Source organism: Ambystoma mexicanum, chromosome 5q (genome assembly GCF_040938575.1).
Source record: "Ambystoma mexicanum isolate Mex_15411 chromosome 5q, UKY_AmexF1_1, whole genome shotgun sequence".
NCBI lineage: Eukaryota > Metazoa > Chordata > Amphibia > Caudata > Ambystomatidae > Ambystoma > Ambystoma mexicanum.
In genome coordinates this window covers 912,627,098-912,640,282 of record NC_090933.1, presented here as the reverse complement: position 1 = coordinate 912,640,282, position 13,185 = coordinate 912,627,098, and the positions used below count along the sequence as shown (strand labels likewise).

Sequence of the window (13,185 nt, the reverse complement as noted above, 5' to 3'; positions counted from 1 at the left end):
CTGATATCGTGCTGAGTCCCGGCCGGAAGCCCAATTGACAGACTCCAAGGTTATGGTTAACTTCAAGGTGATTTTGGATTTGGACATATGCTGCTTTGTCAAGTATTTTTTGTAGGAAGGGGACTGTAGTGATGGGCCAATAATTATTGGGAGAGGCCGGGTTGAGTGATGTTTTTTTAGAAGGGGGAAAACCCAGGGTTCTTTAAGGCTGGATAGTACTGTGTAAGTCAAGAAAGATGAATTGATAAATGCTGTGATAAACAGTGCTACTGCACAATCTTTGATGATGGGAGCCGGAACTAAATCCCCTTTGCATTTTGACGGTTTAAGCCTTTTAGGATGTGTTGGGTTTCTTGTTCTGTGATATTATTGAAACAAAACAATTGGGTTCTTAAGGTATTGGAGGATCGAGTGTGGGATGCTTTGGGGGCCCTTATTGTGTACTTTAAACTGGCTTGTTTGGTGAGTATTTCTTTGATGGAGCATGTCTATTTTTAGCAGCATGGCATTCTGTATGCTGGCACACCAAGCTGGGTCTTTTGTAATGGTGGGGGAGGGGTTTCTAGTTTCATAAGGTTAGAGAAGAGTTCCTTGGTGTCAGATTTAGCATTTGCTATCCTCTTATTAAAGGATGTGGCTTTGGCTTGGACGATAGCTTGTTTGTTCTGCTTGGAGAGCTTTCTGAACACTAGCTTACATGCGTCTGAAGGAGTTCTTTAGCAGCAGGTTTCCACGTGACTTTTCTTGGTTCTGAGTTCCAGGAGGTCAGGGGTGAACCAAGAGTTGATGTGACTCACTAGTTTGGCTTTTTTAGGGGCTAAAGGGGCGATGGTGTCAACTGCGATGGTCAATGTTTTGGTGTAGAGGTCTGCTAGAGACCTTGGGCCCTGAGAGTCAAGGTGCTCTTGTTTGAGGGCATCAAGGAATGGTTGGAGACGATCTTTACTTAGCTTACGGGAGCTGCGTGCCAGAGTTGGTGGCAACAGCCTGGTGAGTGGTTTGGTGTGCAGGCTGATGGGGATCGTGAAAGCAACCATGTGGTGGTCGGACCACAGCCATGGATGTCAGACTTGACGTAGATGAGGCAGTTCAAGTCTACTAGCTAGTCCATGGTACAGCCTTTAACATGGGGGGCGGGGGGATTGCAGATATGATGACTGAAGCCAAGGACAGTCAATGAGTTCGCTAGTAAGGCTGCTTGGAGGTCAGTGTTGTCATTAAAACCTAGTTGTAGGTCGCCCAGGAGTATCACCTGTGAGGTGGCCTTTATATTGGCTCCAAATGTCTGAAGTCATTTTTGCTCAAAGGACAGTAAGTGTCCTGGTGGCCGGTAGATGAGATGGGCTATGATAGTGGTGTTAGGGGAGGTGGTCAGTTTCAGTGATAGGATGTCACAGTTCTCCATGAATGAGAAAGTGTCGAGGGGTCTGATGCGTAGGTGGTCTTGGCTATTAGGGCGACCCCACCCCCTCTGACATTCTGTTTGTCACTTCTGAAAATGGTTTAGCCTGACTGGATGGCAAGGGCTAGGGTGGACCCTGATGCAGCATGCAGCCAGGTTTCTGTGACAGCGAGGGCGTCCAATTTCCCTGTAGATAGGAGGTCATGGATATCAAGAGCATGGGCAGGTAGTGAGCGGGCATTGACCATGGCTAAATTGAGAGAGGGTTGAGGGGGTTTGGGTGTGCTGGCCTTGGCCAACCATGCTTTGGATGGGTGTTCTAGAGCAGGTGTCACCCTATCTTGGAGAGCTAGGCAGGTGGTCTTCATGATCCCGGGTTTGTGAGAAGATGTGGGGTGCGATCAATGGAGGAAGTGCTATTAAGGTTAATGTGGGCAGTGGCATGGTTAATATTGTCAGTCAGATAGGTCATGTTGGTCGCAGGGGGATTCCTAACTCGGGTCGGAGCATCACGAGGTGAGGGGATAATCCTGGGTGCATTGGCAGTATTGGGCACAACCAAATAGTGGATAGCAGTATTGTGAGGTTTAGAGGCAGCTATATAGGATTATTGAGCACAACCCGATCATGGAAGGGCACAATGTGACGCGCGGGTGAAACATTGGCAATACTAGGCACATTGAGAGGCACTGAAGGGCACAGGGGCAACATTAGCTGCAATGGGCACAACCAGGTCATAGTGGGGCACATTGTGAGGCACAGTGGCAGTATTGGCTAAATTGGGCACAGCTAGATCCCAAATCGGCGCACTGTGAAGCACAGGGGCGACATTAGCAGCATTGGCCACATGCAGAACATGGTACGGGCTGACTGAAGGGCTCACACAGACGTGAGATTATGCGGAACAATCCAGGCGGGACGTTGTTTCGAAGGAGAATGTGCTAATTGATTCACATTCATAAATTTTGGAATAGGAAGAATTCTCGGGCTGAATAATACATTCAAGATGTATATTCATAGCTTCTAAATAATGAGCTTTGCCTTGAAAAAGACCAAGATAGGTCGAAACACGTGTTGGCATTTTACTCTGATACCGCACATGCTATGAAGATTAAATTCTTGAAACCTTCACTTTAGTGGCATTTCAGAACATTTACTGTTAAGGAAATTCGCCAGAGGATTATCCACTTTTCGAAGGGTTTTGGTGGGAGCGCATCCATAATGTGGGAATATCAAATGTTTTTCACATCCAAATCATAGTAAGGCACATTGTGAAGCACAGGGGCAACGTTAACAGCATTGGGCACGGGCAACATTAGCAGCATTGCACACAAGCATATCATAATGGGACACTATGTAGTAGATAATTAATCACTATATCCATCCTAGACCATTTAAGAGTAACTGCAGATTGGGGTGGCTTCGGAGCCTTTATCTTCCTGGACCTGTCGACGGCATTCAACACGGCTGATCACTCCATTTGGCATGCTAAAATAGGAAGCTGAGGCTTTCGGGGGCAGTCCCTAATTGGATTTGTATTTTGTTAACAAATTGGTCACAACATGTGTGTAATCTTTAGGGTTCCACAGGGCTCTGCGCAATCTTCCATTTTGTTTAATCCATATGTTCGCCCCTTCAATGGACATAATCAACCATTTTGGATTTGTCTTTTTCCACTATGCCGATGACAACCAGATTTTGGTAGATCTACAAGAGGCTTATGACAACCTGCTTGAAAAGATCAGAGACTGTCTGGTCTCGGTCATAAACTGGATGGTTATGAATTACACGGAAGATTGGACCAGACAAAACCGAGATCTTAGTTGTAAGAGTCCTAATTTCTGGAAGCCATGTTTGTAGCCAAATACTTTCAACCAAAGCTGAAATCGGAAGTAAATAATGTGGTGATCATTCTGGACAATAAACCGACATCAAAAAGTCAAATTGCTGCAGTCACAAAACCATACTTCATTATTTGGAAAATGAAATACCTCCTCCTGCTTTTGCCCTCATTACTCACAGCAGGTGATGGTTATGAACTCTTTTGTTGTATCGCATCTGGTCTTCAAGAACAGCATCTATTTAGGACTTCCAATTCCCCAAACCTACGACCGCAAAGAATTCCAAACGCTGAAGTCAGAAAACCACTGGAACTAAAAAAACATGATCACATCACACATGCACTACTGTCCTTATATTGGCTCCCAATAAAAAAAAAAGAAGTATCTTTAAGTGTATGTGTCTTGTCTTTAAAAGCCTACAACAGCCATCCACTACTCCTTTCTCAAACAAACTACGACCCTGTACTACAAAATGTCCTTTAAGATCGACCCTGGAAAGCCTCATCACTGTTCCAATTTACCAGAAAGAAAGGCAGGGTGGATGCCCTTTTACAGTTCAGGCAGCAAAACTGTGAAATTCCCTTCCATCTTCATTGCTCACGTTTCTGAGGCACCTTAAAGCCTTCCTCTTTAATCTTCCTTATGCTTCATCCGTTATATAGCACCAGGATACCTGTGGGGGACCGCTGCACTCAAAAGAACCTCCTAACCTAAAAAGTTCAATTAAGAAATGCGCTAACCCATCTCCCCCCCCCCCTTCCAACCCTCACTGTAATAACCAATGCAACATTATCAGTGAATTCCTCATTCCAAAACTTGACAAGATTTGGAAGCATATTGGCCGCTTGGGAGCATATTGGCCAGTACAGACCAGCTTCCTCACCCATGTATTTTGCAAGACCATCAAAAAGAATTGATTTTCAAAAGCTCTAAAAAAACTTTTGTGACCAAATTCCTAACAGCACACAAAGCAACTACACACAAAGACAACATTCCTTTGCCCATAATAAAAATTCCAACCAGGGAAGATCCCTCACTTTTATCAACAAAATCAATAAAACAGACTAGATCCACCATGCCTCCTATATAAACCCACACTAAAACCTGAAGACTCAGCCAGCTGCCGATGTACCACACACCTGCGTAGCAAGATGAGAATATACAGTGGTCCTCCATGATTCCATCGACTCCATCACCATCTGTGTGGCTTCCAGGCTGTGTATGCCCCACTCCCATCACAGACGACGGCTCTCTGATCTGCCGGGATCTTTCAGCAGCCTTGAGCACGATTGAGCATCAAATACTACTGAACTCCCACTCAACTTCTGTGGGATTCATTCATGCCATCCTGCAGCATCTTGCATTGTACATATCTATTCAAAATGTATGACTACAGATGGGTCAATTCAGATCTCGGTGCCTACCTGTCATGTACGTGTCACACAAAGCTCCATCCTCTCCCCAGTTCTTTTGAACAAATTAAAGGATCCACTGGACATCTACTTTCCAACATGTGTCAAAAGATGTCCATACAAAGGCGATGAACAGCTCCTACAACAACTGAAAGATTTCCTCCCAATCGCTAAATTGTGGATGCCAAATACCTACTTAAAAGTCCCCACCAGCAGGATTGAGTTTGTCTTTCCCGATAATGCTAAAAATGTCTAAACACCATACTGAAGCTATATGGCTTCACTTCAGGACCCTCAAACTATGCCAAATCGATGGCATTTTGCATTTATAACTCTCCTCCATGCACTACATTGTAGTGAAGACACAGACAGCTTTGTACCAGCTATGAAATGTCAAATCCTTCCTCCCAGATGCAGATTTCAAAGCCATTTTTCAAGAACTGGTCTTCAATTTACATGGTTGTAACACCTTACCACAGGGCCACCCAAATTCAAACTGACACTACTAAAAAGCATACTGCACATCTGTCTGTCTCATCAAAGTACTGAGAAAGTATGACCACTATGGTTATTTTTGTTTTTCAACTTTTTATTAGGTTTCAATACACAAAACATACAGACATCAAGCCCAACCCCCACTGTGACCCACAAACCCTCATCCTACTGTTCATGGCAATACAGTTTTTCAAATAGAAGATTAAAGATTTCCACAGTAGTGTACAAGAAATGGGCAGCATTACATTGATTATTTTTCCTGATGTCTAGTCTATGTACCGGTATCCCTGTTTTCGCCTTCTTGTGGCAGGACATTCTGCCCCCCATCTTCACTGGACATATACCTCTGAAATGGCGACTAATAATCCAACAGTCTACTGCAAGTCGGTAGGGTAGCCACATATTGTGTTTGCCGCCTCGTCTGACCCAATCTCAGACGAGGTGGCAAAAACGGGCAACCTAGAATTTTACCATCACCTTGCACTCTGTTGGGCAATACAGCTTTCATGCCGGGACTGGACAGATAGATTTGTTCGATTGATTGCAGGAAATTTCTACAAACTTTGCGACCTTTTCTCAGGTACCAGCACTGGATGAAAACTAGATTTTAACATCAGAATGAGACAGAAATTCAGTACTTCGAGCTTGGCCATTGGTCACTTTTTGGGCCCTATAAGAAGCGAGGGACTGGACCATTGACCAAAAGGATAGGCTGTGTGCTAGCTCTACTAATCCTATTCCCACCCTTAAAAATAACTTGTTACCATTAAATACACACATGAAGTCATACTAATGGAATCTTGAATAGGACACTGGAAGCGCCCCATCTGCGACATGATTTTGGCATGGATGTATTTGCGAGACCTCAAGCTCTCTGCAAGCATTATATGTTCAATATAAACATAAATCCATGGTATCAATCCCTGGTTCTGTTAAATGTTAGCCTGCTTGGTATGAGCTGTGCATGTGGGTGAAGGGCTCCCTACATGCTTTAGGATTCCTTGCTGGAGATTATGTCATGTAATAAGCTAGTGCTTGCGTACCGGATCACCATGTGTCTGTTGTTCCTCCTAGTAGGATGGCCTAAAGATGGGGATGAGTAATCGTATGTGGACTTCCAACGTATGCGTAATCGTCAGCTGGCAGTAGTATGGTGTATCTGTTGGCTGTGGAGCAATACATGACCTTCCGGGGTAAGCTGTGCTGCTCACGAGAGTTTGGTAACTAGTGGTAATGAGCTCTAGTTGTTGAGAGGGGGAAAAGAATGGAATACTGCTGAACCTTCTTTGGCACTTTTTCAGAATACCTTAATAAAGCATGGTTTAAAAATATATTTGGTTGTAGTATGTTGTACATTTTGTATTTGGGTCCTGCATTGCTTCCTGGATCTGCCAATTCTAACAGTTTTGCCACACTCTGAGCAGCGGTTTGTCTGGGTCCCCTACTCTTGCCTTCTGAAATTGGGGGCAGGCTTCAGTTGTCTTGGGTATGTGTTTGAGCTGTCAGACTGAGTATGGTCTGTAGAGAAATGTTGAATTTAAGTTTCTTGAGCGTTGTCTGGAAGTATGTTTTTGAAGTTTTTGCAGAGTTTTTGTCAGCTTGACTGGAAACACACATACATGGCTGGAGACTTTGGGTAGCTGCCCACCTCTGCTCAAGCACTGGGTGGTACACTTTGCTGTATACAGCCCAAAAGAAGATCATGAAGTGGTCTGGACAGATCACTAAGTGTGGCAAGTGTACACTCGTACACATAAACACGCACGCACGCACGCACACGTACGCACGCACACATACGCACACACGTACACACAACCCCCCCAAGTCTACAAATACATTTTTACCAATGAAAGGGTACTTGCTGAACTGGGCAATGCATGGTTGTACTAGCCCTGGAGAAGCATGCAGTTGGCACCCCAGATAAACTGAAAAGGAGCGAAGGTCTCCCTTGCACCTGTTATGAGGCAGACATGGTATCACAAGAAGGGCAAGGACACAAAAGATGCACATTACCACTCCTGTCTTGTTTTAACACTAAAAATGGGAGCACACTCTACCATCAAAATAAAAAGAAAACCGTCCTCGTGTGACGTTAGTCCAAAAGAATAACAATTAAATTAGAAAACCTATTGCCTGCCCTCACTCTAATACCATATAAGTGAAATAGGGAAATTTAACACAAACAGAAAATCAGCGGGAAAAAAAAGGATGTCAGAATCGCATATCAAGATTCTTGCCCACGTTGTATAGCACGCGGGTGGGGTGGAGCACTTGACGTATGGGCACACTCTGCTATGCGAGTACACCTGGGGTAGCTGGTTCGGCCCTCAAGAGCTTGCTTGGCATTCACGTACTCTGCCTCAAAGTTTGGGATTTTGACCTGTCAGGTCTCCCTTTTCCCCCCCAAGTCCAGGTCAATCCCCTGCATTTTTGCAGCACTGAAACACTTCAGCACAAACACAAACGTTCCAAGCTTTTCAACCCAAACACAAATGTTCCAAAGGAAAATGTATTTTAAGTGTCCACAGGCCCCCTCAACCGACCCCAGCCTCTCACTTTCAATTTCTTTCCTTGGTTCCCCTTTTTCGGGCTCATACCGTTTCACTTTACTTTCTTTAGCGTTTGCTATGCCTTATGGTACTCGTAGGCTTTTACACAGTTCAAAATTCAACAGTTCGCACAATCTTCTCAGACTCTCTTCAGCCTTGGCTTTAACAAAAGAATTTCTCTCTTTAAACACAATTTCTGAGTCTCCCTCGTTCGGACTCAGACCCGTTTCAAACACAATTTTTGGGTCTCACTCCTTGGGCTAAGATCCGTTTGGTTCCCAAAAAGGTTATTACAGTTCAATTCCTTTAAGTGTCCCTTGTCCGGACTCGAGCCTCAAAACTGAGCATAGAATCTTTTGAATGGGCGTTCTTTCGTTTTCCACAAGACCACTATGTTACTTTGTTTTACAGTTCAATTTCACTTGATTTCAAAAAAGAACTTCAAGTCCCATAATACCTTTCATGGGCCTTTTTTTATTTCCTGCTTTCTTTCTAAAATTCAGTGTTCAGGTTCCTGCTCCAGCCACACACACGCTCACTGGGATTTCCTCTTCCTTGCCATGAGACTCAACCAGTTAGCACGGTTCTGGCCAGCAACATCTCTGGACCTCCCTGGTCCACGTCAGGGTCTTCCCACCGGCCCCTCAGATACTTGTGCTTCCCAACATATGCCGAGGCGAAACGAGTACTTCTGTGGACAGAGTCGGCAGGATATGATCTTTCCTCTCTGCCTCTTGGAAGGCACAGCTCCTCAGCCCTGCTGCAGCCCTTTCACAACACAGGATCAGCGTCTTGGCCCTCAGCTCACTTCCAAACTCTCCAGGGCTCTTTCAGCACTCTCCTCTGCTCTTCAGCTCCTGTGGTCCACACTGCATCCCCAGCTCGCTCAAGGTGTGTCTCAGTGCTCCACATTTTATACTGACGGAGCGTTAATTGGAGTCGGGTGTGGGTGGTTGAAAAGGGAGGCCTGACTCTGCCTGTCCTTGTTAATGGGACAAGATGGAGACTGCTCATAAGGAATCCATGGTATATTGGTTCCTATGGGCAATCTTCATAGTTCTGTTCCTCTTCTTCATCCCAGTGGTTTTGACAGAAGGCAGTGGAGAGGAGGTATGGGATTTGTAGTGTTCCCTTATGATGGAGGGAAACTTCTGTAAGTGTTTGTCAGGGTGAAGGGGGCAGATGTGTGGTTGCAGGTGAATGGGTTTTAGATAATGTCCCATAGTGATGTGGGGATGTCGGATAGGGATATATTTCTTCTACGCCTCCTTTTTAATGTTAGTACCTTTTGGAATTGGGGAGGGGTAATGGGACAGGATTCATGACAACCTATAAAGGTGGAGGAAGTGTCGGGTAGGGGTTTATCAGAAGGGGGGGAATACTGCATTGCAATCCTCCAACTGTCCCCAAGGACCCCCTGCTCAGGTGATCCTCACACAATGGTCCACCGCAAGAGTCTGGTTCTTAAGGCGATGGCTGTGCCTTGGCCACCTGAACAAAGAATCCCCTGGGTTCATAAGTGAGAAAGTCATCAGGTTCTCTCATTACCCTCTTAATGTTGTGACTTCAACACCATTTTCCCACTGGAAAGGTCTTCGACTAGCTTCAGTTACAATAGCTTGAGGAATCATAACATTTAATTAGGCATTTGCTTTAGTTTACAGGATAATGAATGCTACCGTGTTCTGTGTTTAGCATGCCTGTGCTCGGAAGTGGATTTAGCTTTCAATCTCTGTGAAAAAGGGGTCAAATGTAAACCAATCTGTGGTTGAAAAGCAATAATCGATGCAATGCAGAATGCTGTACAATACAAAGTAATGAAGTGTCATGGAGCAGAGCTATATTACTAAGGCATGCACTGGACTCCTGGAACTGGGCCATGAGAGAAACCTGAGAACAGTTAAAATGTTTTCTTCTGAATTACAGTTATAAATAAATACTGGCTCAGGGCTTTTATTTATTTATACTTTGTGAATTAAGCATCTGTGATCTTTGCATATTCCTTTTAACCCATGGCATTGTATTTTTTTTTGCCAGGCCATTTTTATGATTCCCACAAACCCTCCGCCAACTTTCCGGAAACCAGAGCTCTGGACTGACGAGTTCACTGATTTTGTCAAGAAATGCCTGGTGAAGAACCCAGAGCAGCGAGCTACTGCAACACAGCTCTTGCAGGTTGGTGTCAAGGACAGGAAGACCTGCTATCTGCCCTTGTTTCTTTACCAGGTCTCACTGGGTCCAGCAAATTTTGAATCTGATCTAGAAGATGCCTCACAATGCCTATGCATGTGGCATCTTAAAGCCAGAAACTGTACTTTAACACATGACATCCTTCACATTTTCTATACCTGGAATCCAGTGTCAGTACATCTTCAACTATTCAGAAATAACAAATGACTTCTACTTTCTTCAAGACACACCAGAAGGCCACAGGGCACCCCCCCCCCTTTGCCAATTTTACCACTCTTCTAAATATTTTTGATTATTTTATGTTCTTCATTATGATGTTGAAACATACACTCAGACCTTAATCATGGCAAATTGGGTTTACCTTTTTTTTAGGTTTATTTATAGACGGGGCAAACGGGAGTTGTTTCTTTGTGCTTAAGCAGTTTACACAGAGCCCAATCGAGGTTACAGACATCGCAGAGTAAAATTGCTCTATGAGAACATGGTCATAGCGTATACGTATAGAGTACATGAGCACCCTGAAGCGGGGCGCCAGCCAAATGGGAAGCTCAGAACGCTGACTGTATTCACTGGTGTAACCTTGTGTTTCGAGCATCCGATGTTGTGGTCGGCCAGCATCCCCCCCATTCCCTGACTGCAACCACTTCCTTTGCACCTGCATAGCTGACACGCAAGTGCTAAGGATGCCTTAGATAAATAAGAACATTTAAAAAAAAATGAAAAGGAAACTGACCATACACAGCAGATCCTTAAGTCCCTTCTCTTCCTTGATGACTTCCTGGTCATCAGCAAATAGACTTTCCAAGTTCAGCAGTTTCATGGAACCGCTGCATTAGGTTGCTTTGCTTTTTCTTTTTTATGTCAAGCCGCTGCTTGTCAGCTATGCATGTGCTAATGGTGCTATGATACTTGTGGGCATGCTGACTCGGCCGGTGACTGCACCGCCACCACGGTAAGGGACCCTTGCTTCGATTGGGCCCTTAACATGGATGGCAGGCTGTTATTGACAGTCGACTCACACCCTCTGGTCACGTTGCCTCACTGACATCAATATTTTGTGTTACACAGCCTGTGCAGAATTCTTCAAGAAGAAAGACATGGGCCTCATTATGAGTTTGGTGGTGCTGGAAAAAAGTGGGGGTAATTCCATTACCTCAATTTTTCCTGCACCACCAAATTACAGGTTTTGGCGGAATTACCACCAGGGAATTATGAGTGTTAATTCCACCGATTTTTGGAGGAAAAGTGGAGGTTGTACCTCCACCATGATGTAGCATGGTGAATCATCCACGTTTCCTCGCCAAAGAATTGGCAGAATTAACACTTGTAATTCCACAGGTGGTAATTACACCAAAAAAACAAATGGAGAGTTACACCGCCTACCACCACTTGTAATCCTGTGATAAATCCAAGTGGTGTTAACTGTAAATCCGTTTGGTGGTGTCTTGGAGGATTTATCGCCAAACTCATAATGAGGCCCCTTCTTGAGTGGCAGATGCGGACACTACACAGTCCTGAGTACAGACAAGAGCACCTCCTCATAAAGGCATTGATCTGGTGGCACTATGTATTTCTTATGGAATGCCATTCTGTGGACCATGTCTGCTGTACCATCAGCACCAGAATCCTTGTCAGCCTAGTGCTGCCTGCAGATATTTGGTGCCTAAGAATGAAAGCAGGCTGTTCTAGACAGAAGCTGTAGTAGTAGTCTGTGATATAAGTGGTAGCTGTATTTGTGTCCAAGTTACTTTTTTGGAGTGGGTAGACTGAGCAACTGTGTCTGTTTCAGTGAAAGTCTGAACTCTGCTCAACCCACATACATCTACAGTTAACTAGTTTGTGTCATTTATAGGACGCCTGCATTAGCTAGCTTTTTTTCTTTGCACTGCATACACACCATTTACCAGTACCACACAAATGCTGCTCCCAATCGTGATTTCATGTCGTGATTTATTGTTTAATGTTGTTAATTATGACACATTGTTACAAAGTTTCATAAAGTTGAACCTGTTTGTAGATAATACCTGTCCTTGCTATTGAATAACTTTTATGGACTTTTATGACATATATGTGAAGTTAAATGGGAATGTCCCAAATATAATCAAAATCAGTCCTCAAATGTAGCCATTTATTTAAAGTTACCGAAGTTCAGCCCATAGAGGATGTTATTCCAGGTCAGTGACACTACGTGCTAGCAATCAGTCAAACTTATCATCAGGTGACGAACATTCTGATAAAAGACACTGATTTTATTGGCTAAATGCAGAGATTGACTACAGCGGTCTGTAAAACTGAATGAGTAAGGTTTAATTGCATTGTTAGGTTTCCGTCTTATGCATCCGAATCAAAGGTTGCTGAAGAATGCAGCATAATAGGCATTATTGGAAATGGCCCAGTTAAGAAACCTGATAAAAGAATCTAGCAGCTTCTGGCATTTGTTACAAACAATATTCACAGATGTTACAGTAACATAGAATTTGAGTCACGTACTGCCTTGTAGTACATACCCGATAACACAGGTATGAATTTCAGGTTGCAAGCTACTAGCCAGGCAAAACTCACTCGCCCCCTCAGTTCTCCACGTATACAAAGCATACTATTTGGAATGGATTGTGTCCTCCAACGTATTCCTTATCTATAACATGTAATGTCCACAGCTGTGCTGCTTCGGAAATCTTTTAGGTAGAGGGCGCCCTGTGTCGATGGCGTTGGGTCGATGTCACTCAATGGCCTCCGTCGAGGTTGACGTCATTGGATGTTCTAAGTAGCACGCACGGCGCCCGTAGCCTCAGTTCTTGATTTTTCCCCCTCAGAACGTGTGGCACACGAGCCTATAATACAGCATTGACTGCACTTAGCCTTGTTGGAACGAAAGTTGTAATGGCATGGGACATTCTCAAGAGGGGTAGGTTGGGAGGGCGATGAGGAATACGTTTGGAGGAACATCCAGTCGAAAGAACGTTACCAGTTAGTAAGTAACATCATTGGATGTTATAAGTAGCACGCACGGCGTCCGTAGCCTCAGTTCCATTTTTTCTGCAAATGTGTTTGCTTCGTAAAACTCAGCACGCCTCTTGGTTACTGTTGCGTTACCATATCATATCTTCTTCTTCTGCCCCGACGACCCTGTGTTCTAGCTTCAAGAAATGTCAGGACTGCGGCTACAAGATGTCGATTACGGATCCGCATGGAATTTGTCTGTGGTGCCTGGGCGAGGACCACACGACGGATGACTGCTCAAAGTGCCTGTTATTGACTGCCAAGGTCTTGCGGGAACGTAAGGGGAAATTGAAGGT

General features: G+C 44.4%; 1 protein-coding gene across 1 annotated transcript in view; it reads left to right on the top strand.

Annotated features, from left to right (window-relative positions):
- Positions 1-13,185, top strand: part of STK3 (serine/threonine kinase 3) — a 1,834,661-nt gene that overhangs the window by 966,485 nt on the left and 854,991 nt on the right. The window contains exon 7 of the mRNA XM_069621418.1: positions 9,737-9,874. Within this exon, the coding sequence (XP_069477519.1) occupies positions 9,737-9,874 (138 nt within the window). The remainder of the gene's footprint in view (positions 1-9,736; positions 9,875-13,185) is intronic.